General features: G+C 38.6%; 2 protein-coding genes across 7 annotated transcripts in view; one reads left to right on the plus strand and one right to left on the minus strand.

Annotated features, from left to right (window-relative positions):
- The window catches only part of LOC126375592 (REPTOR-binding partner), a 29,028-nt gene extending 6,057 nt beyond the window's left edge, over positions 1-22,971 (minus strand). Inside the window, exons 1-3 of the mRNA XM_050022593.1 lie at positions 22,792-22,971; positions 3,107-3,239; positions 636-757 (exon numbers count right to left, since the gene is read on the minus strand). Of these exons, the coding sequence (XP_049878550.1) occupies positions 636-757; positions 3,107-3,239; positions 22,792-22,842 (306 nt within the window). The 5' untranslated portion in view covers positions 22,843-22,971. The remainder of the gene's footprint in view (positions 1-635; positions 758-3,106; positions 3,240-22,791) is intronic.
- A 461-nt stretch (positions 22,972-23,432) lies between these two features.
- Positions 23,433-24,999, plus strand: part of LOC126375470 (stromal interaction molecule homolog) — a 76,990-nt gene continuing 75,423 nt past the window's right edge. For all 6 annotated transcript variants that reach the window (XM_050022415.1, XM_050022413.1, XM_050022414.1 and 3 more), the window contains exon 1: positions 23,433-23,847. In XM_050022415.1, coding sequence (XP_049878372.1) covers positions 23,676-23,847 — 172 coding nt within the window. In that variant the 5' untranslated portion in view covers positions 23,433-23,675. The remainder of the gene's footprint in view (positions 23,848-24,999) is intronic.

Raw genomic sequence — 24,999 nt, forward strand, 5'->3', positions numbered from 1 at the left:
AGTGTTTACATTATACGACAAACGAGAGGAATAATAAGCGTGGCCGTTCCTAAGCGCTGCTTCTTCTTCTAACGTGTGTGTGAGGTGGAGTACCAACCTCATCAACCCTGGTGTCAGAGTTACCATTGAGCCGCCAAAGGCCCCTGACATGGCTCATGTAATGACTACTTACTTACATCAGTAAGTAGTAACCGGGACCAACGGCTTAACGTGCCTTCCGAAGCACGGATCATCTTACTTTCGGACAATCTGGTGATCAGCCAGTAATGTCCTAACCAAACTATGGACCACAAAGTAATTTTTGTATTATGTCCCCACTGGGAATCGAACCCGGAACCTCCGGATCGTGAGCCCAGCGCTCAGCAACTGGACAACGGAGCGCTGGTTACGTCCACATCGAAATTGACAACTCGATGACCGAATGGCGGCGATAGTAACAGAGCTTGCTTTATTCCACCCACGTACAAGCGTCAGGATACGAAGAACTTCAGATGTGAGATACAGACTATGTATCGGGGGCAGTGGACTGCATGTGAACATACCTCGCCGAGTTCCTTCCGGAGTTCACGGCTCGTTCGCCGGAGCTTGTAGTTAGTGTGCATTATACTCCCGCGGCAGTAGGCATGTGAACGTACCTTGTCGAGTTCCTTCCGGAGCGCCAGCACGGCCCGCTCGCGGTCCGCCACCAACTCCTCGAGGTACTGGTAGCGGAGCTTCTTGCGCGCGCGACACTCCCGCGCCGATTGGCGGCTACGTTCTGCAATGTATATGGTTTAATTGGGCCGGCCATTTTGATAAAGAGGGGCCGGGAGCCGGCAATAATTCATATTGCAAATAACAGATTATTGTTACTTTTCTGGTGAACTATGCGTTATGAAAAAACATAGTAGGTACTACAGCAGCTGAACGCATACAGCTGCTGTAGTACCTACACCCTAACATAAATACTTTATTGCATATGTACACTAAATACAAAACAAAAGAGAAATAGAAAAAGTAAAATAGGCAGCGTCTTCTTCCTCGAAATAAAATATTACATTTGGAAATGGTATTTAATTACAAACAGACCTTTGTAGTACGAGGGGAGGTCAAAAAGTTCGCGGAATGAGGGGGAAGGGGGTCGAAATTAAACACGAAACTATTTTTCCTTTTCAATATATTCTCCCTTAACCTTAACACATTTTCCGGATCTATCAAATAATTTGTTTATTCCATCATAAAAAAAATATTTCTCTTTGCTGTCAAAATAGGCCGAAATTGCAGACTTGACTTCTTCATCATCGCCAAATTTTCGTCCACGCAGTTCCTTTTTCATTTTTGGGAACAAATAATAATCGCTGGGGGCCAAGTCTGGACTGTAAGGCGGGTGGTTTAATTTTTCGAACCCGCATCGGTGAATGGCAGCCGTCGCAACATGGCACGTGTGGACGGGTGCGTTGTCGTGCAAAAGGAGCACACCTCTTGACAGCTTTCCTCTTCTTTTTTCCTTGATAGCCTCTTTCAATCTATCCAGTAAAGAAGCGTAGTAATGTCCCGTTATAGTCACACCACGATCTTTATAATCAATCAGCAAAATACGTTCTGTATCACAAAAAATAGTGGCCATGATCTTTCCGGCCGATTGTGACATCTTAAACTTCTTTGGAGGAGGTGTGCCTTTTTTATGCCACTGCATCGACTCTTGCTTCGACTCAGGTTCATAGTGGTGAACCCAGGTTTCATCTCCAGTAACAATCCGGGCCATAACTTCTTCCTTATTCTCTCCACAGAGCTCTAAAAACTGGCGAGAACACTCGACACGCTCGCTTTTTTGAAGTGGCGTGAGTATTCTTGGAACCCATCTTGCGCTGACCTTAGTCATCCCAAGATGTTGATGTAGGATATTTAAAATACTTGTTTCGGATACACCGACCATTGCTGCAAGCTGCTTCTTCTTCAAGCGGGTATCTTCTAATACAAGTTTCTCTACTTTTTCGATGATTTCCGGTGTGGTGGCCTCAATGGGCCGTCCGGAGCGGGGGTCATCTTCAATCGACTCTCTTCCTTGCTTGAAAAGACTATGCCACTTGTAAACCATGGTTTTACCAGGGGCAGAGTCCGCGTAAACTGCTAACAGCTCTTGAAAAATCGTCTGAGCGGATTTTCCTTGCTTGGTGAGGAACTTAATGACGGCGCGGTGTTCAATTTTCTCCATATTCGCTGAGTTCTTCCCGATTCACTTGTTTGCTGGTCGATAATTCAAACGTTAATGACCCGATTTGCTTCAAACTTGGTACATATACTGTTAATGAGGTGTGCAACTAGCGGCTACCTGTACGAGCAAACCAACCCCCTCCAACCCCTCCATTCCGCGAACTTTTTGACCTCCCCTCGTATACACACAGTTTTTTTTTAAACAATAACATAAATTTTACTATAATGCAATAAGGCAAGCGGAAGGCAAGAGGGAAACCACTGCTACTTTTCCCTAAAAAAGTAGAATGGAGAATGCTACACCGACAAGAGCGTGGCTCTTAAATTAATGAAGATGATGCAATATTCTACGAATTATTAAACGCTGTAAAAGCAAGCCAGAGTATCTGCAAGCCAGAGTTTAACTGCTATGCGAAACTTGCTGAGTTTGCAGTCTATCACATCTTCTATTGTGTGGGTGTCAAGAGGATTGACTGACGAGGTGTTTAGTGTGTGGGTTATGTGTATAATGATGCTAATTCCTGTAAACACCATCTAATTTTAAGTTATATCTGTCATTTTCTTATCCGCCGAAAAGGAAAGGGACGGGTAATCGACAAGCATAAAAATTATGGAACACGCGTCAATTTTAAGCGCAAATCTAAAACAACCGTCTAAAAATTTTACACTGGCCAATAACCCGACAGAATTATGTTGACAGCACACGTCAAACGGTTTGCATAGCAGCGAGATACTTTTTTGATTCGCTCGGGTTATCCATTCATTTACTCATTCTTCCTAAAATTAAGAGCTGTCAATCATCCGTCCCTTTCCTTTTCGGTGGATAAGAAAATTACAGGTATAACTTAAAGTAAAATTAGGAGGTGTCTGCAGGAATCGGGGCCAGTGACTGATTTGTTATATAGGAACGTACCGAGTTTGGCCTTCATGTCCTGCTTGTCGGCCTGCGCCTTGCGGCCGGGTCGGCGGCCGCGTTTCCCGCTCTCGCGCCTCTCGCCGCCGCCCGCCGCGCCCGCTGATCCGTACGCGCCACCGCTCACTGACTCCTGGAACACCGGGAGACTACGTTACAAGGTATGATTTTTGTTTTTATAGCACTCGCTCGCTTAAAGAAACTCACAAAGATAAAATTAAATCGAAAATCTTTCTGACTCGGACGGTAATTGAACCCGAAAAAAAATATTTTTCATTAGTTTTAGATCTGTCTTTATTTAGTAATCAGAATTTCATAATTTATCTTGAACCTAGTACACGACCCAATTCTTAATAATGGCTTTTGTGTAAGACGAGCACGTATGACTTCTATCTACCGGGACTATTATAAATCAAGACAAAAAGAAAGAAACGGTTATTATTGAGGGACGACACATATGAGCACAGTATCAAAGACATACAGAAAACTATGTAGGTACAGCATAATATATAAGTTATCCGCATAATATGATAAAACAGGCTGTAAGGGACTTCGTTGATGAGCACAAAAATCGTATTGTAACGTATTTTATACTAGGAGCTAACTAGTTGACCAGCTAATTCCATCCTCATGCAAAAGATGGCGCCACCATTCAATAATGCAGTCCTGAAACGCGCTATCGAACTTTACACAGCGTGACGCATATAAACATAAATTCCGACATAACACCGTTGGATCATCGATCCTTAAGCCCACTACCAACTTGTAGCAGCTCAGTTCGGTACCCCGAAAACATCCTTTGGTGGCAGCACAACCTCACCGCCAAACGTGGAATTTAATTTTATAGATATACGAAAGAAAAATTTGGTACTTAAACCGTTCGTGTTCTTAATGTTTACTTACTTGCGTTATGTTACTTAAGCGGCTCAATATCAACGTTTACACCAGGATTCGTGAGTTACAACCATATGACATGATGTTGTGTCTGTATGTTTGTGGGTCGACCCGATTGAAGCGCGTGCGCAACCCACGGTTTAAATTGCAAGACATCACAGCTTTCGTCGCGCCCAGAGACGAATCAAGGAATTGAAATATGGTTAACATTATAAAGAAACTTTTTTTGGAGCCTAATTGATGTCCCACTGCTCGGCAAAGGCCACCCCTTGTCGGGTGATCAGCCCGCAATGTCCGAACCAAACCGATGCTCACAAAGTGATTTTTGTAATATATCTCCACTGGGTTTCGAACCCGGGACCTCGGGATCGTGATCCCAACGCTCAATCACTGGAACACGGAGGACATTTTTGGTGACAAACAAAAAACATATTATTTTTCTTATCTTTCTTTTACATTTGCTTCGCACGCTTTTCTTTTTGCTATGTAACTGTTGACCCTGATAATAAATCTACATCATAGCTTAATGAGAAAGCCATAAGGCCCTTTATATTTTGCCACGACCATTACACGACTCATTAGTCATTACCGAAATCGTTAATAGCACAATGACACAGTTACCATAACAGGGAAAGCAACCAACTTATTGGAGCCCGTGATTACAGAAATCGATTTGTGCTTGATCGGTGCCAAAATAATGAGAGCTAAGTGTGTTGTAGATGCGTAAAATATAATCCCAATGGTGCTAATTCCTGTAGACACCATCTAATTTTATTTTAAGTTATATCTGTCATTTTTTTCCGCCGAAAAGGAAAGGGTCGGGTAATCGACAGGCATAAAATGTGTGGGACACATAGTGTTGGGTTCTTACCCGGAAAATTCCCGCGTTTTGGGAATTTTCCCAATTCTGAGGGAAAAAACCCGAAAAATTCCCATTTCAAGGGAAAATATTTTTTATCGCATATATTTGTATTAAAAGTAAGGATTTCCAACAAAGACCATTTAAATATAATGTATGCCTACTTATGCCCAATTTATCTTCTGTCGTAGTGTCGTATGAACTCTTAAAATACTTAAAGGAGATCATCGGATTTCGGCCCAGAAGTCAAAGTGCCGGCCAAAATATAATTTTGCTATATTCCGTTAGATCTTATCCATATGAGCATTTATTACTATGGCACCAAAGCTGTAGGGTCAATATCTTCGGTTTTATTCGATTTTAAAAAACTGTATTTTTCATACATTTTAGGTGAAAATGTAAAGTGCCGGCCAAGTAACAATAATGGTATATATCCTTAGAACTTATCCGTCTGAGCATTTATTACTATGGCACCAAAGCTGTAGGGTCAATATTTTCGGTTTTATTCGAATTAAAAAAAAAACTGAATTTTCATATATTTTTGGTGTAAATGTGAAGTGCCGGCCATGAAACAATATTTGTATATCCCGTTAGAACTTATCCATTTTACCATTTATTATTAGGGCACCAAACGTCTATGACCATTATTTTGACTTTGTTGGACTTTACGTTATAGTTTCTGTGTGAAAAGTGCCGGTCAGCAAAAAACACATGTCAAAGCTATCGAGAAGATACCTGTAAACATTATTCACTATGACAAAAACGTGTATGACCATTAATTAGTTTGGCTTTTGTTGGATTTAAAAAAAACTTGATTTTTGATTCATTTTGTATAAAAATAAAATATAACAGGCGCGTTATTTAAAAGATCGTCAGAATGTTTATTACTATGGCATTAAACGACTATGACCAATATTTTGAACTTAATTCGATTTTCCAAAAATCAAAAAATGTTTTATCTAGTGATAATGTAACTATCTTGCTAAAGGCGTAATATGGTGGTCGTCTTTTGAAAAGTAGGTTTGCGTTTGACCACTACCTTACCTGATGGTGATACACGCTTAAGAAACTATTTTTTTTAAAGAAAAGTGTATACAAGGAATAAACAGTGGGGTGATAGAGGTACCTACTATGTTATCGGCCGAGTAGCACCAGGACATTGTGATAGGCATATTTGCAAAGTACAACTACCCGACTCCTGTTTTCCCTAACAGATACTTCAGACGTCATGCCAATATACGAGTTTCGTCACTAGATGGCAAGCCTATCTTTGGAGGGTGGTAACCATTTACAGTCAAGGTGAATCAATACCATAATTCAACCTAAACTTAGGCCGTAACGTTGAGTCGAATGCAAAAACTACAGCCAACGTCATATCTAAAATCAGATAGTATTAATATAGAAGTTCACCTAACAACATACAAAACAAAAACACAAAGTATTTATCTCACTAATAACTAGTCATTGGGAAAGCTCTGCTTGTTGTCATTGTTAAAATGTATAAAAAAAAGTTTTTTTAAAAAGTCCAATAAAAGCCAAAGTCGACATTTGGTAGTATAGTAAAAATACGTCGTTCAAGTCGTTTACCAAAAGATTTGACTTATTTTGTTTCGCTGGCTGACATTTTTCCCATTTAAACCAAAACGGAAAGAGACACGAATAAAAAGTCAAGATAACGGTCAAAAATGTTTTGCGCCAGATTATTAAATGTTCTAAAGGTCCTTTGTAATCCGCCGTACCGCATTTTTTACCCAAAGCACTTTATTTTCATACAAAATAAATGAGAAATCAAGAATTTTAAAATCCAATTAAAGCCAAACTAATGGTCATACACGTCTGGTGTCATAGTAAAAAATGTTCAGAACAATCTACTCGAAAGGTTTGACACATTTTTTTTCTCTGACCGGCACTTTCAAATTTGGGCCGGCCAAAGTATGGAAAGCCGATGATCTAATTGGAAATATATTTTGAATGGAATGTTCGATTTTAATAATTTCATGCAAAGATATCTACATATTATAGGATATATAGGATGCTTTTGGCACGAGAGAATGTCATCATCGAGGAGCAACATGGTTTTGTGCAAGAAATTGGGAGGCACGAATACCTACAGATATTATTTACTTGAACTATGAAAAAGCTTTTGATCGAGTTCCTGTCACACCATTGATTGCTAAATTAGAGCCCTTTGGAATCAGAGGCAATGTCGTGAAGTGGATTGAAGACTTCCTGTCAAATCGCACATTCTCTGTGCGCATCGGAGAATCATACTCTGTTCCCAGAAAAGTCCTCAGCGGTGTGCCGCAGGGATCGGTATTAGGACCTATTTTATTCAGTATCTACCTTACAGATCTTAAACATGGTATCATGTCTGATATATCACTCTTTGCAGATGACACGAAAATAACAGGGAATCCACTTATTAGCCATAATATAATCCAAGATGATCTTGATAGAGTAATTGCTTGGACCCGAGATTGGCTAATCACATTAAACGTAGACAAATGCACTGTGTTGCATGTTGGCAGTAACCACCCCACGTTGAGTTACACCATTGACTCAAAACCTCTCGAGTGTGTTAAAAAACAAAAAGACCTTGGCATAACGATAACACATAATCTAAAGTGGGACGAACACATTATTGGAATCACTAAGAAGGATAACTCCCTCTTATACATAATTAGAAAAGCTTTTTATCATATAGATACGGAATTGTTTCTTAGGCTTTACAAAACTTACTTACGTCAAACCGCTGTTAGAACATGGGTTTCAAATATGGAGACTTTACTATCGGAAGGACATTGCACTACTAGAGAGAGTCCAAAGAAGAGCAACAAAGATGGTGACAGTACTGGCTGGCCGGAGTGGACCTTAGCGGGGGCCGCAGGACTCTCACCTCTGGCTTGACTTCATTGGCCAGCCAGAGTGGGGCGTTAGAGCTATACGCTCGCAGGGTGGAAGTGAAAGATGCATAAGTCGCGAGTTGGTAAGGCGGGTAAACCGCCTCGCAGAAAACGGTGTACACCTCTTGACACCCTGAGATGCTCACAACCATGTTGCTGCCTTGCCGTCCAGTCGCGTCGGCTAGATAGGTGGCCCAACCAGTGAGTGACGAGTCACCGCCTGCCCAATGTATCTCTGTTATTAACATTGGTCGAGCAGGCGTCATAGTCCCCCATAGCCCCAGTATATAGGTTCACTAACCCCCAACCCAATAGCCCAGTTCCTTTTGTTCCCATAATCTGCAATAGTCCTACACGAACCAGGGATTGTCTTTGGGTGCACTCCCATAGTGCATACAGGGATAATCGCCGGTTGGTGTCACAACACATTTAGAGTAAATTGTCTTAAGGGGCCTCTACGTGTTGGCTTCGGCCCCACGCACGCCTTCCAAAAGTCCGGGACTCCATGACAGACCCGACCCGAGACATGGAAACGACATACAAATAATAATAAGATTAAAAACAATTAAATAAAAAATATTTTCCCATGATTCGGGAATTTTTCGGGTGTTTATTTTATTTTCCCATATTTTCCCGATATTTTTTCTTTCCCACCCAATTTTTTCTTTCCCTGCCCATCACTAGGGACACATATCAATTTTACGCAGAGGTTTAAAAAAACCCTTCCAAAATTTTATATCGGCTAATAACCCGACAGAATTAAGTTGACAGAACATGTCAAACGGATTGCATATGAGCGATATGTCTATTTTAATCGCCCGGGTTATTCATTTTAAAATTAACAGTTGCCAATCATCCGTCCCTTTCCTTTTCGGCGGGTAAGAAAATGACAGGTATAACTTAAATTAAAATTAGGACGTGTGTAAGAATCAGAATGTGTCAAACTAAATTAAAATTAAGTTTATGTCCGGCAGAATAGGCACCTTTGCCTGGGCAGATGACGAAGTTGTTTCCATAACAGACCATGCAGCCGTCTTGTTAAAGTACGTACTGTACTCACACAACAATGCTTTGTTATTGACATACATTGTCGCCCGTTCTTTTGTCAAGATGATTTGAAAAATATTCGTTTAGTGATGATTCGGAACAGAAAGAAAGTATGCATCTACAAAGTGTAAAAGTAGAAATTCACACAGGCCGGAATTCCTCATAAACTCCTCCTAATTCTCTCCAATATTGTACATATTGGATAAGGACAGAATTCCTCAAATCCTCCTTTTACTTTTCGAATTCGGATCTTCGTTGAATGAGTTACCAAATAAAAGCTTTGATTATACATATATTCCTACCTTACTGACATACAAAAATACAAATTCCTATGAAAACACTTAATTCGGAATCTTGGCAATGCATTCACAGGACTGCATACAAACGTTCAATATGAACCTTACACGTTTGTCTTAAAGATGTTATTGTGCAAGATGCGAAGGTCTCGCCGACATGATTGAGGAATGTTTTCAATGAGATAGGGTCAATGAACTGACGAATATCGCTGAAGATTCAAGAACATGCTTCGTGATAGACGATGGATATAAACATATTATTTACTCCAACTTAAGAAAGTCCTTAAAAAGATTTATTAGTACCATTTACTTTGAACCGATTGATGAATGTGGAGGAAGCAAGAGAAGTCAGGACCGAAGAAATGGAATTCATAGTCTCTACTTACCACGATGGGAAATAATGAGTTTAAATCCGCGAATAATGATGAACATGACCGTATTAAACTGGAATTGTAAGACTGAATATCAGAAATTTAGGGTCATACCAAATAACGCATAACAGATTAGTACGAATTTTGAATCTCCTGAATTCTACCATCTGCCGCCGTATTCCTTGCATTCACATCCCGTGACACAAGGTCATATAAATAATGAATCGCGTTTGGTGAACATGACTACACCGATAATATCGGATTACGAAGGGATCAATCCGGATTCGAGATCCCACATTATAGCGACGCAAATTGGGACATGTACGGTCACGAGCATTGGTACCATGTCACATTAACTTTTTTGATAAATTGAACTGTAAGTCTCATTAAATGTCAAATGTGTTAATGCGACAGAGTCCTAAAGGGTACATTATATTGCTCATGACTGTACTAGGTTCAACATAAATTATGAAATTCTGATTACTAAATAAAGACACATCTAAAACTAACGAAAAACATGTTTTTTTTTTCTATTTAAATTATTTATGAATTTTAATCAAGAAAAACGTAATAAGTGCGACATTATATCACGTTTTTCTATGACGTCAGAGTGCGCTTTTGCATACAAATTCCATAGTAATTTTGTGTTTTGACGTTTAGTAAAAAGTAACTGATTTGACTAGTTGGAAACTAGCCTATTGCGTATCGCAGCACAACCTTCACTCTATCCCTAAACTGACTCATTGCCCCGGTTCTGAATGACAGATATTCATCCTATTTATTACCCGACTGTGTTTGACCGCTTTTATTATTGACGTGACTTATTGTAGATTTGCCGCAGATGGCATTAACTACTTGGCCGGACAAATGGGGAGCGCTGAGGGCTCTCATCCGGTACAAAATTTAAGACAACAGGCCTGAGGGTGCCCAGTTGGGCGCGAAGCTCGGCTCAGGGCGTCGTCTGAGAGGAAGAACATTTACAAAAATACATTGTATTTGTTGCGATGGGCAGAGGTTATTCATCGTATATTGTAGTGAATATAATAATACTTCTTATTTGCTCAATGCTTATTACTTAATTGCTTCTTAGTATCTACCTATATAACATCCCGGTAAAGTTGTTTCCTCATGCCCGAAATGATGACGATATCGACAGTGTACTTGACAACGCAGTTAAATTAGATACTTTATACGAAACGTCAAAACGAAAGTTTTCTTCGGAGTTTGTATGGAAATACTATCCTGTGACGTTATCAATAAAAGCTGTTAAAAGTCATACTTATTGTTACTTAAAATTCGCAAATAAGTCGAAAAGTAAAATGAGATTTATTTCTAATCATCCTAGACTGGCGTCTATTTCTAGATTAGCATTTTATAATTTATCTTTATCCAATTATAGGCGTTCAGTCAGTGGCTGCAACAGACCTATTCTATTTGTCGAATAACGCAAATTACCAAAGTAGCTGCAATTTTTACTTTTGACAATGCGTTTATGGCAATGCGTCGCTTAATTTTTTCCACTTCAATAAAGGGACTGTTATTCACTTTTAGTATTACTCGCTGTGACAGACATACGTTTCTAGATAAGGTTGTTTACAAATGTTTGATTACAAGACCCGAGGACACATTGAAAACCTTTCGAAACTCCCTCAAAAGGGCTATATCAATTATGTTGTAAATATTCCGGTAGTTGATAGTAAATTAGTTAAAAAATTACAAACATTGTTTAGTAATGAAAACAAACAATGACTAGTACACTTGACGACGTAAAAGTATGTACATAATTACGTACTGCGCATTTAAAAACGCCGGTAACGAATGCAATTTTCGACTGTAAGTGTATTGCGTTTTAAAATATTATTGTCAACGACAATCGAGTTTATACACAAAATAAAGAAATACAGTAAGCCTGCAAGGTAAACAAAAGCGAGAATATACGCAGTTCGCTCAGTCCTCGGCTAGCAACAGACGACCGGCAACAAACAACTGCGTCGTACGCTACCAATGTACATTTTATGCGGCGTAGTAACTGTCAATTTCATAACCTATAACACTCTACCACCAAAACAACCGCTCAAAACACGTAATTCCAGTTCTGACAAGATAAAATGTGAGTATCAAGCGAGTTTTCTCACAAGAATCTAGTAGGAAAAAGTGTTTTACTTACGAATATGTCGATTCAACCGGAATCCGTGTCCGTGCGTACGACTGTCTAAACACACACTGAAGCGTTCACGAGTTGCGCAGAGCGCAGACGCGCGGCCTTTCTTTTTTTAAGAGAACTTTTTAAATGGCTTTAACAGATTGTTCTGGGTGATTGCGGCCTATAGCTTGGTGTTTCTGGAGCAGAATGGAGCCCGCCGGTCGATGTACCGGGTGTCGCAACGTATTGTAGTCCCCCCACCTTGGCCAAAGTGACCTTATCGTTTCGCTGCACTCAGTAACAGCGACTGCAAGATATAGACGCACTTACGTACGCGTCGCAGTTACGTTGGTGTTTTTGACGTATTGTAAAAAGTCTAGTTGGAAAAAGCTTTCCTAAAACAAAGCATTTACGAAGATTTAATATTTACCTCGGCTTTTAACCCCCACAGTAACAACAAACGTTAGGTACACAGCAAACTGTAGCAGTTTATAATGTAAACAAATTAACACACCATTAAGCACCTTGGTTTATAAATTATGAGATGTCTCGTATGATTTTTTATGTTCAAGTCTTATCATTCAAACTTTCGCCCATTCATCAAGAAGCTATGAAAGTAGGTACCTAAATAGCGGCCTCGTGTTATACTGCATGCAAAACGTGTTATGCAAGTTGTTTTTAATAAAAGATACTTTTTCTGTTCGATATATCTACATTTACCTTTTTTATAGAGCTAAGTTTTTAACGTGGCGCGAAAAGAAATATCACGGACAGGGTCTTTTGTTCTTTATTTCAAATTTCAAAATTCAAAAATCGAATTCGCAAACGCGCCATCCCAGTCCCTGAACCAATCACTTCTTACGATTATTTAATCAGGTCGTTTCAAGAAACGGCGTGCGCTCAGAGACTACCCGCAACTCGCGTTGCCTCGTTCGACGCGAGAATATTTTCGTGTTGCGTAGTAGGATTTAACTGCGTGCTACCTTACTGCGCATAAGATGTCCTAGGTCAAGGGGACTTGTTGATAGCTTCGAAATTCACGCTATAGCTTCCCTGGGGTGGTCATATTGAAGGACAATTTATCTCTATGTATATTTATAAATAATATGAGAGACAGCCTAGGCATAGAGGGTGTTAGTGACATCGTAACGAACACTAAGGGGGATGATTCAGAAAGTTAATATCAAGTGGAATTTTCCGTCGACTACCCACGTACTTAGTTCATCCTGCGATGGATGTACCTATGACTACCCCGATTGGGATATAGTCATGACCTTATGTTATATTATATTATGATTTTGTGCCAGCAGCATTAGCGGCTCTTCGCGTCATTTTTATCAAAGATAGACAGATTTCTGCCTGGTAATTTAGTCGCATTATACCTTAGAGCAACACCGGCCTCCGCGGACCTGCATTATACCTACCTAGATTAGAAGTAAATGATGACTAGAATTAACCATTGTTCTATGGTGTTAGCCAACTGCGCATAACATTTTATGATGTCGTAGGTCAAGGACTGAAATCCACGCTGTTTCCCGTTTGAGGTAAGCAGGATTTAGTGGATATAACAAGTTTACCATACTTAGCAAATGGACTTCCATACATACAAACATAAAGCCACGCCTATTTCCCACCGGGGTAAGCAGACACTATGTAATTCCATTTGCTTCGATCCTGACACGCTTCTCTTGCTTCCTCCACATTCATCAATCGTTTCATACACGCACGCCGGTTCAGAGAAGATCGTACTGAACTTTTTATTATGACATCTCCAATTCCATAGGTTTTCCATAGTCTCTGCTTACCCCGGTGTGAAATAGGCGTGAGTTTATGTATGTATATGTTCCGTACTTAACCTAAACTTGACACTTGACAATGAGTAAGTACCTATAATTACAAATTAACTGCGTCGTACCAAAACTTTGCCTGTTTTTGCTAACTGCGCAGATAGCTAGGCAAATCAAATAATACTTTATTGCACAGACAGAATTGAAATTGATCAATATACACAACACATGGATACAATACAACTGGGCGGCCTTATTGCTCTAGAGCAATTTCTACACTTGGACGTTTAGCTTCTCTTCCTCTATCTTTTACCCCTTTTGGGATGTAGGACTCGAATAACAGATTTCCACTCCTCGCGACCTTTTGCAGCCTCTGTAGCTTGCTCCCATGACATGCTGTGAGTTTTCAATTCCCGGTCAAACGAGCATCGCCAGGTGTCTTTGGGCCGCCCCCTTTTGCGTTTTTCACGCACACGCCAGGTCAGAGCTCGTCGGGACGGGTGTTCCACAGGTCTTCTAAGGACATGACCATCGCCATTTCTGTGTGCGGATATCAGCTTCCACAGAACTTTGCCCAGTCAATCTCCACAGTTTAGTTTCAGCCCAGGAGATCTTTAATATTTGCCGTAAACATTTATTAACAAACACTTGTAGTATGTCGGTCAGGTCTTTCCGGACAAACCATGTTTCGCACCCGTAGTAGGACAGACTTAAATAAGTTAAATTGAAAAAAGAAAATGTTTTTCGTTAGTTTCAGATCTGTGTTTATTTAGTAATCAGAATTTCATAAATTATCTTGAACCTAGGACACGACCCAATTGTAGGAAACAACCGTAAATGTGCTAATAATAACCTGGATTGAAGTGCTTCGTTCCCAGGGCGAAACGTGACCTGCTCACGATCACGTGAGCCTTACCCCGATTTCACAGGTCCGGTTATTAACAGAAACGACTGCCTATCTGGCCTTCTAACATACTAAGACAAAAACAACCCAATACAGGTTAGGTCACATACCTCCAAAACTCATTTCTCGGGAATGTGGGTTTTCTTCACGATGTATTTATTCACCACTGAGCACATGATAATCATTTATGATCCGAATATAAATTCGAAAATTCTTGGCTTAGGCCCTTTTAGGCCCGTCCTGGGATTCGAACCTGCGACTGCGACTTGACAGCCTCCGTGGTCTAGTGATTAGAGCGTTAGGCTCACGATCTGGAGGTCCGGGTTCGATTCCCGATGGGATCGTCGAAATCACTTTGTGAGACTGTCCTTTGTTTGATAAGGACTTTTCAGGCTTGAATCACCTGATTGTCCGAAAAAGTAAGATGATTCCGTGCTTCGGAGGGCACGTTAAGCCGTAGGTCCCGGCTATTAGCCGTAAAAACACCTCCACCAACCCGCATTGGAGCAGCGTGGTGGAGTATGCTCCATACCCCTCCGGTTGATTGAGGGGAGGCCTGTGCCCAGCAGTGGGACGTATATAGGCTGTTTATGTATGACTTCACAGTGAGAGTCAAATCGTGAGACTCAAATGCTCAAATGAAATGGTGAGAATGAAAGACTAATCTTACGATTTTGTCATGCGGTGTAAATGGTAGAGTCTGAAGAGGATAGCCTAGGCGTACATATCGCGATTAGATCTAGGATGTTTTAAAGAAAGATAAAATCGAGAGTACTCTTAACCGGCGACTCTGGCAAGCATGAAGTCTTCGATGAGAGTGGAAGAAGCTAAAGTGAGGTGTCAGGAGCGTAGAAAGTGGAATTGGGTCGTATACGGTCACGAGCATTAATATGTATACACTTTGGTACCATGTCACATTAACTTTTTGACAAATTGAACTGTAAGTCTCACTAAATGTCAAATATGTTAGTGCGACAGAGTCCTAAAGTGGGTACATGATATTGCTCATGACTGTACTAGGTCTAAGAGAAATTATGAAATTTTGATTTCTAAATAAAGACACGAACAAACGAAAACACGACGAATTCATTAAAAACATCATAGAAGGAAAGCTAGAAGGAAAGAGAGGAAGGGGAAGACCAAGAAGAGCTTACATGGAACAGATTAAAGAAAAGGTTAACGTCGTGTCTTATAGGGAAGTCAAGGAATTGGCCTTTGATAGACTGGAATGGAAAATGCTACACCGACAAGAGCGTGGCTCTTAAATTGATGATGATGAAATAAAGACACATCTAAAACTAACGAAAAACATTTTATCTATTTAATTTATTTATGTAAACAAAAAAACGTAAAAATAAGTCCGACATTTTATCACGTTTTTCTATGACGTCACAGTGTGCAATTTCAAACAAATTCCATAGTAATTTCGTGTTTTGACGTGTAATAAAAAGTAACTGATTTGACTAGTTGGAAACTAGCCTATTCCCTGACCTGTGCCTACTCCAACGGGAAATAGGCGCAGTGTTATGTATTTAATTTATAATATTAAAAAAAAAACACATATACTAGTGGAATTCCAAGATCTCTGCCTACCCCAATAGGAATAGGTGTGGTTTCTATGTACGTAATGGGTATGTAATTGTAAATAAATTTAGATCTAGAATAGTTTAATTGCGTTTTAACTAACTACGCAGGCGCGAGCCTAGGTGGGGGGAGGTAGACCTAACTACGCAGATAGGTTCCAGGTAAGGGGGGATGTTGGCATGGCAACAGACTTCTATCAGGAACCATTCGTACACCGGGGTAGGCAGAATCGAAAAGTCGGTCTATAACACATAAGTTCTCCGCTGTATCCTAATGGGGTAGTCAGAAGTACATCTATCGCAAGAACTAAGTAACCACACCTCGCCAGGAAAAGAAAAAAGAAAAAGAGAGAGTACCTGTAATCTTTGTAGTACACGACCCAATTGCCGGTCGTGTACTAGGTTTAAATTAAATTATGAAATTCTGATTACTAAATAAAGACAGATCTAAAATTACTAAAAAACGTTTTCTTTTTTCTATTTAACTTATTTATAAATTTTAATAAAGAAAAATGTAATAAAGAGTGCGACATTTTATCACGTTGTTCTATGTTGTCCCACAATTTCATACAATTCATATTCATTTATTCATTTGGCTTTTTCATACAATTTCCATAGTCATTTCGTGTTCTGACGTTTAGTAAAAAGTAACTGATTTGACTAGTAGGAAATTAGCCTATTGTAATGTAGTAAATTATTAGATTAACTCCGTACAAACACTAACTTACATTAAAAATACATTTTATGGGTAATAACTTCGCGCCATGGGCGCTTTAGGGGTGCGTAAATCGAATTTTACAAGTGCTTGAAAACTCAACGTACTTTGAAATTCCCGGGTTCTTACCGCGTCAAATTTAGGGTTACGAGACTCCCGATATTTCAACACTGTTGCAAGTGCCATAACACTTTACGTAAATATAACTAAACGTGTTGTTTTTTACACTAAACTATCACGTACCTATATTTCATAGAAAGTTTGGTAACACGCGGGTACTAAATTAATCATGCGATACTGTTCCTCTAACTATTGGGAAAACAGGCGAGCATTTTTTTTAGCAAGAGACTTCTCTTGTACTTGTGTTACTGTTCGGGTGGAAGCAAATGCTTACCCCGGTGGGAAATACGTAGGCGTCAGTTTATGTATGCATTCTTTTTATTCAACCAATCTGAAAGGGATATGCACACAACGTCATCAATCCATCATATTCGCAACGCAGCGTCCTATCTGGAAGGCATGCGCAACAGGATACCTAGGGCTCAACTAAGGCTAGGTTATTTATAAAGTATTGATTTTATCATCGGCTGCGTCGCCCCTATTGCAAGGAAATACAGATACATATGCACAAACAACTCTGTAAGATGCGTTGAATCACCAATTGTGGCGTATTTAATATCACATTAATTTCGTCTACGTTACTGTACTTAGTACATAAAAGTACACTTATTATGCAAGTTTGGTAACTATAAACGAAACATTATCTTAAACACGGTTTTACTCAATGTCAATTTCTTTCAGGCAACAGGTAGAAAGACAACAACGTAGGTATCTATCTATATAAAGGAAGTAAACTAAGTTTGTCTCAAAATAGACAAAACATTAATGTGATTTATCACGCCACCCCACAAAGAAACTGAGCAGCTAAAGCTGCTTTGGTCGGAAATTCAGTGATAAGAATATTACATATTGAACCGCAGACATATTAATACATATAGGTAAATACTACAAAGCTCGCCGCATCAGTTTGTGGAAATCTACGCACAAATAACTGTAATACATTTTTATTTAACCTTTGATGGGGTTGCCCCAGACTTGCCCGAAGGCATTGACGAGGCCTAAGATGGAGCGAGCTCGCCCAGAAGGTGCCTGTTTACTCTGGCCTTGAAAGCACCCGGGTTATATGCATTTGGAAATACAGAAGACGGCAAAGGATTCCACTCCCTAGCAGTGCGCATAATAAAGGACGATGCGATGCGCTTTGTGCGAATAGTTGCGATATACATTCCAAAAAAAAAACGAACTATGAAGTAGAGACAAAGACACAAATAATTTAAATTCACTTACCGCAATCCCCGCAGTCGCATTCGCTTTCTAATCATAAAAAACTGGAGAGCTAGTGCTCCCGTTATGAACTAAGCTAATCTAAGACCTAAGTGACCTAAGTATACCTATGCTAGGTCTAGAAATGATTCTGCACCCGGTAACGGACGCGTCTGGAATGAGTGATTGCGTCGTTGCGCGGGGTCAGTCGGCGCACCGTTCGATGCATACGCCATGCATTCGGGGATATTCGCTTCCAAACTAGGAACTCGGGGGTGGAATAAGGGGGTAGGGCACGACCTGTCGCGATCCTATTGGCTGATTCCAAAGGGTGTTATGACGTTATCAGTTAAGGGTATACTAAAGTAACATTGAATTTATTATCATAACAAAATGTGGCATGATTTTCAGATTTGGAAAACGAATGTTTGAAGTAATTAACTACGCATGCCGTGACGTATGCCGAAGACGGCATCGAGACAAACCTGTTTAGGGTTAGCGATATTTGTAAACCAATTTATGTGTAATTTATGAAGTGTTATAAAAAAAAAAACTCAATTTAGGACAATGTTTGGTATTTATTTTTGAAGCGTATAGTTATCAAAACCTTCTTACTTTTTCATCTTTTGTTTTCACTTACGATCGCGTCAATTGGGGGTAGGCAGTAAATACGCCGCTCTCGGGCGGCAAATCAGTAACCTACATAATTCAAAACGAAACAAAATACGTTTAGAAACAATGAAAAACTAACCCTTCTCCACATCCCACTCAAAAGGGGAGGGGTTCAATCCCAGGTTCGCGAACATTCAGGTGTCTAGACTGGAGCTGTGTAACTTATTTACGCCTGCGCAAATCCGACGCGTCTCATGGAAAATTCCGGAAGTCTACAATAAATACAAACATAACCGACCCGACAGATGTCCTGCCCGATAGAATACAAATTCGTTCGAATTTTGAATTGGCTTTGTTCCTTCTTTTTTTTTGTAAATGCCATAAGTGTATTAATTGAAATATTATATTTATTGTATTTTGTATATCAATAAATATTCATTATTCAAACTCATTTAAATATTTAGAATGATAAAATACAACATATCTTCACGTTGTTTTCCTTGAGGTAGGTAGGTAAAACGACCTGATATGATAACAAAGTGTCGTGATTCTACAACTCTTGAACTCAACTGTCAACGCAGATTAAAATTCATAAATAAGTAAATCTTTATCTGTCTTTATTTAGTAATCAGAATTTCATAATTTATCTTTGAACTAGAAAACTACCTAATTCTACGTCCGTCTAGACTAGAAAGGCTACATTGAAACAATTAATCTAAAAAGGCAATATTGCTATTTGTCATTTGTTGACACTGCGCACTTACTTTTATCAATTGATAGATCTGTAACCTATGAATTGTCCTCTCTACCATAGAATAAAGAATAATACTATATATAAAACGGACACTCTGCGCCCCGCACCAATTTGTATCGGTGTAGAGCTAGATTTACCCACCCCCCCCCCCCCCCAACTTTGTCACACTTTCGTCTAAATGGCCGTTAGCCGTTAGGGAGTAAGGGAGAGCGCGGATACTGTCTCGCTCGCATTTAAGCTGTAAGAATGAGATTTTTGTATCGAGTGTCCGAGCTGTAATCCGTCACTGGAAGGTACTTTTTTAAGAGGTACTTCACAAGTAAATTGGCATACTGCAACATAACAAAGTAATATTATGAAAACAATCGTGTAACTCGAGTGTGGGAGTTGATAACTGATAAGTGAGTACAACAAACAGATAAGAAGATTACCCTGGTTAGGCAATTTTTGTTGAAAACAAATATCTATCATCGTATACTCAAGTCACACTGGTAATCTCTAATAGGGGTGGGCAGAGCCACAAGTAATCAGAGACAAGTTGCAGCCACTGTTGATACAAAGCCTTAAGATGGATATGAGCCTTAAGGTCTTAAGGATGTAGTAAATTATTAGATTAACTCCGTACAAACACTAACTTACATTAAAAATATTTTTTATTGGTAATAACTTCGCGCCATGGGCGCTTTGGGGGTACGTAAATCGAATTTTACAAGTGCTTGAAAACTCAACGTACTTCGTTTGAAATTCCCGGGTTCTTACCGCGTCAAATTCGGGGTTACGAGACTCCCGATATTTCAACACTGTTGCAAGTGCCATGACACTTTACGTAAATATAACTAAACGTGTTTTTTTTTACACTAAACTATCACGTACCTATATTTAAACGCTGGTAATCTCTAATAGGGGTGGGCAGAGCCACAAGTAATCAGAGACAAGTTGCAGCCACTGTTGATACAAAGCCTTAAGATGGATATGAGCCTAAAAATACTTCATAAACATAAACTGCCTATATACGTCCCACTGCTGGGCACAGGCCTCCCCTCAATCAACCGGAGGAGGTATGGAGCATACTCCACCACGCAAAAGGACTTACATTGACCAAATTAGAGATATCCTTAGAAAAGGTTTAGTACGATCTACTCTGAACCGGCGTGCGTGTATGAAGCGATTGATGAATGTGGAGGAAGTAAGAGAAGTGTGTCAGGATCGAAGCAAATGGAATTCTATAGTCTCTGCTTACCCAGGTGAGAAATAGGCGTGAGTTTATGTATGTATGTATGAATCAGCCTATCACCCATAACAATTGACCATCACGATAGAAATGACACAAACCCTTGGATTTTAGGACATGCCCAGGAAGAGAAGCAGCTGAACGTGCTTCATGTACGGTCACGAGCATTAATATTAACTTTGGTACCATGTCACATTAACTTTTTTGACAAATTGAACTGTAAGTCTCACTAAATATCAAATATGTTAGTGCGACAGAGTCCTAAAGTGAGTACATTATATTGCTCATGACTGTACTATGCATGTTTGACAATCACAATACCCTGTAGGGCTAACATACGCAACATGATAAAATATCATCACAGTCTTTTTATCGATTCTGACGATAAAATTACGTCGTTTTGCCGATTAGTGTTAATATGTGAACCCAAATAAGCCATGTCGTTCTGTGAAAGTGAGATGATGAATTGTCCGAAAGTAAGATGACCCGTGCTTGGGAAGGCCACATTCAGCCTTTGGTCCCGGTTACTACTTACTGATGCAATTTAGTAGTCGTTACATGAGCCATGTCAAGGGCCTTTGGCGGCTCAATAGTAGCCCTGACACCAGAGTTGATGGGGTTGGTAATCCACCTCACAACCCACACGATAGAAGAAGAAGTACAGCTGACTGCAGCAGTAGCCTACCTATTTAATTTAGTGTTACTAGGTAAGTCCCTACCTAAACCTAACATACCTATAGTATAGTATTTTAAGGAGAGTAGGAGGTATTATTCCTATACCTAACACGTGGTGTAAAGAAAGACTAGTTTTATAGGTATTTGATGTACATAAGCACTACTTCGCTGAATACACTGAGACTAGAAATAAAAATAAACATAAAATGACTCTTGAAACGATTGCAAAATTCCCAACAGCGCCACCTACCGACATCACTATGAAATATTCGACCAACACAGTTTTAGTTACCTACGCAGTTGTTACTGCATCCATGATTTTAGTTACAAAGTTTCTTCAGTATACCACTAGATGGCGCGATATTACCATTTTTTTTATTCCAACCACATTTGAACTCAAAAGTATCTATTCAGTTGCTAACATACCTACCTACATACTCGTAATTGCACTTTGAATCACCACTGAATCGTTATTTTAATAATTTTTATCGAACATATCATCTGCCTAAAACTACTAAAGTTGTCGATTTGATGTTATTGACAAAGTAGATCAAGCAATGAAATGCCAATTTTACAAGCGTAAGCCAAGTAAATAAAATATATTTTAATTAATAAAAATATGTAAAATTAGTACAAGTTGATATTTTAAATTATTATTATATTTAATACCTATTAACTTATTATTCATTGTAAAATATAAAGCAAAGAGCATTAATTGCTTAGAATTGTGAATTGTTGTTGACATTCTCCATGTACCTACTTAGGCCTACCTCTTTTTCATTTTTGTCAACATATGTAGATCTAAAGAGGCTACAAAAGGTCAAGATGAGTGGAAATCAATAGTTTGATTCAAGCCCTACATTCAAACAGGGTAAAATCAGAAGAATCTTGTATCCCCGATACGCTGTTCAATTATTTTTATATTTAAGGAGGTATGTACACAATACATATTCCTTGGGTCCATAATAGACCATATACCCAAAAATATGAGTGTAACACTTACTAAATGCTAAGTCTACTAAAACTACATGCTTCTTCAATTCTAATAAGACACATTCCACTGAACTAATTGAGTATAACATGTATGTGTTCATTGTTTTGTCAACAAAACGACATCATTTTCACTAACACGTGTAAGGTTGCCCTGTATGTATCTATTTTTATTATTATCTGTATGAAAATAACAGTCTGATAAGATTTATCCTACATTGCATGGCTGACTTATCTACCCAGAATCATTTAGAACATTCTTAAAATTGTATGAATCTGAATATTCTGAAATATGAGTGTCCTGGATGAATAATTTTGATATAAAGGTGATGAAACTATATAAATTGTTGTGCAACGTGTTGCACGAGCCGATTACACGAGTAGTCGAATAATGACTTGGGAAATGGTGTCAAGACCAAAATAGAATATAGGAAGTAGATTGATAACAAAATAACTCCCATTTTGAAATATAAAAGGTTTCTTCGTGTAGAGCTGTTTCGTTATAATAAACCACAGATATGTACAGTTACAAAATAAACCACGTTCACGAGAAATAGTCCACAAAACAAAGGAATTAGAAGGACATCTAAACACTTACATTTTGAGATTCTTCTTCCAAAACTGCCATGGTCTCGAAGTCGATATTCATTTTACACAAAGACACTACACTCTTGACACTCAAATGCAGAAAAGGATATTAATGAATTGTGAAATTAACAACGAGGAAATATGATAAATTGTATCGAAGGATTGTTTACAAACTGGCAAGGTCATTTGACATATTTTGGTAAATACGTCACGTGACGTCACTGTTATTGATTGAATTTCTCATTAAATTATCAAGAAAATAACAACACGGATAAATTAAATAATTTTGATCAAAAATTTAAAACATTGCCGAACGTATCAAAATGTTAATATAAAGTACACAATAATAGAATCGGAATTTTGTAATACACTAATTTGACTCAATTTTTTGAAAACATTCTATCGAATTCCGGTAGATGGCGGTACTTGGTTTGCCTGCTGAGCCGTAGAAAGTCTGTCTACGCTCCGAGCTTACTCACACTAAGGGCTAGGACTAAGAATAATTTAACAATTATTATTTTTTGTAATAAAAGAATTATTAACTAAATAATGGGAAATAATTGTTATACTTTTCAAAAACAACTTTTTCTAGATTAGACTAGAGACAACAGATAATCATAGACAAACAAATCCAGTTGAGTTTGAGTTGAGTGCCAGAGTGTCAGTGTTACCGTGAGCAAAAATTAAACGTCAAAGTTTTTCGACCTCGCTGGATTTTCTTTCTGTGATATAAAATCCGTAGTTCTAATGTTTTTTGATAAAGTTGCAATGTGGCCTTAAAAACTGAGAATTCTTTATTTAGAATATTGTTTTAGAATGTGTGTTGTGTGTGATTTAGAGGCAGTGGTGTTGTCTTATCGCGTGCGGGTGCATTAGTGTCATTGAGAGATCACGATGCGTATCGGTTTTGTGTTATATTGGTGCGTATTTGCTTTTCATCTGTGCAAAGCGGATGATGTGGAAAGGACAGAGACTCGTGATGGCGGGAGAAGACATCAGTGGGGCCCCGGGGCCCGGAGCGGCTCGTTTGTGAGCGATTCTGGGGTGCAGGCATCAAATGAACATAGTAAGTTTTTATGGCACTGATTTGATAATTTTTCTCGCATCTCATGACACCTGTTTGCGTCCTTCAATCGGGTCGCGGTGTGTAGTGTACAATACTTCCCCGTTGTTTATTCTAGCAATTACTCTATTAAGGCTGTACTGGTTGACCGTAGAATTTAAGGTTATATTTCTTATTTGACCTTATAAACATCTGGTTTCCTTATCTGGGTATAAGAGATCTTTCTCGTAATGATTCATTGTAGGTCATTGTATTATACTTAAATGATAATTGATCAAACATATATTATTATATTTTTTTAGAATATATACTTTTAATAATTCATTTATTTAAATATTTACCTATAACATGTTTTAACTGGTATTTACCATATATTATAATAAATTTTCGTCTGATGTTGTTTTTTGTATCAAATTATTTTCCTTATAGCCTCCACACCTATCAAAAAATTGTTGTTTTCTTTACTAGGTTTATATAACAACTAGTCCAGTTGTGTGCCTGCAATTGAATGGGTCTAAAGTTTGAAGGTGGGTGGGTTTATAGGTGTAAAGCTTTTTATAGGTACCTACTAGGTATCACAAGTTGAGAAAAACTAGATAAAGTTACTTTTTAACTAGATTATAGTAGGTATTAGGATGAACATGCTTTAAATATCACAATGATATTATTATGTAGTATGTGATATACTAATTTTTAACTTCATTTTGCTAAATTATAAGGTAGTCTTTTGTTTATTTACTTCTTTTTTCTCTAGCCTATCATGTCTCACTGTTGAGCAAAGGCCAAATTTACCAAATGACATAATAATAATCAAAATTCTGCCTTCAAAATATTTAATTACTTATAATTATAGAGCCACATGATCCCATCCTTCAAGTCAAAAAGTTCTGTAATCTAGTATAGAACCAGAAAGTATATCTTTCTTTTATACCATATACATATAATTTTTATATACTGACTAAACAAAGTTCTATTCTATCCCCTTCTATTTCATTCCCTAATATATATTAGGATAGCCCTTTACAGTTATTAAAGAAAACAAAAGTGTCTATCTCAAAGTCCCTATATAAGTATGTACAGTTCTTCTAATCCTTTTATCCCCTATTGGGATGTAGGGTTCCCATAACAGATTTCCACTCCTCAATATCTTTTGCA

Source organism: Pectinophora gossypiella, chromosome 19 (assembly GCF_024362695.1).
Source record: "Pectinophora gossypiella chromosome 19, ilPecGoss1.1, whole genome shotgun sequence".
NCBI classification, from domain to species: Eukaryota; Metazoa; Arthropoda; class Insecta; order Lepidoptera; family Gelechiidae; genus Pectinophora; species Pectinophora gossypiella.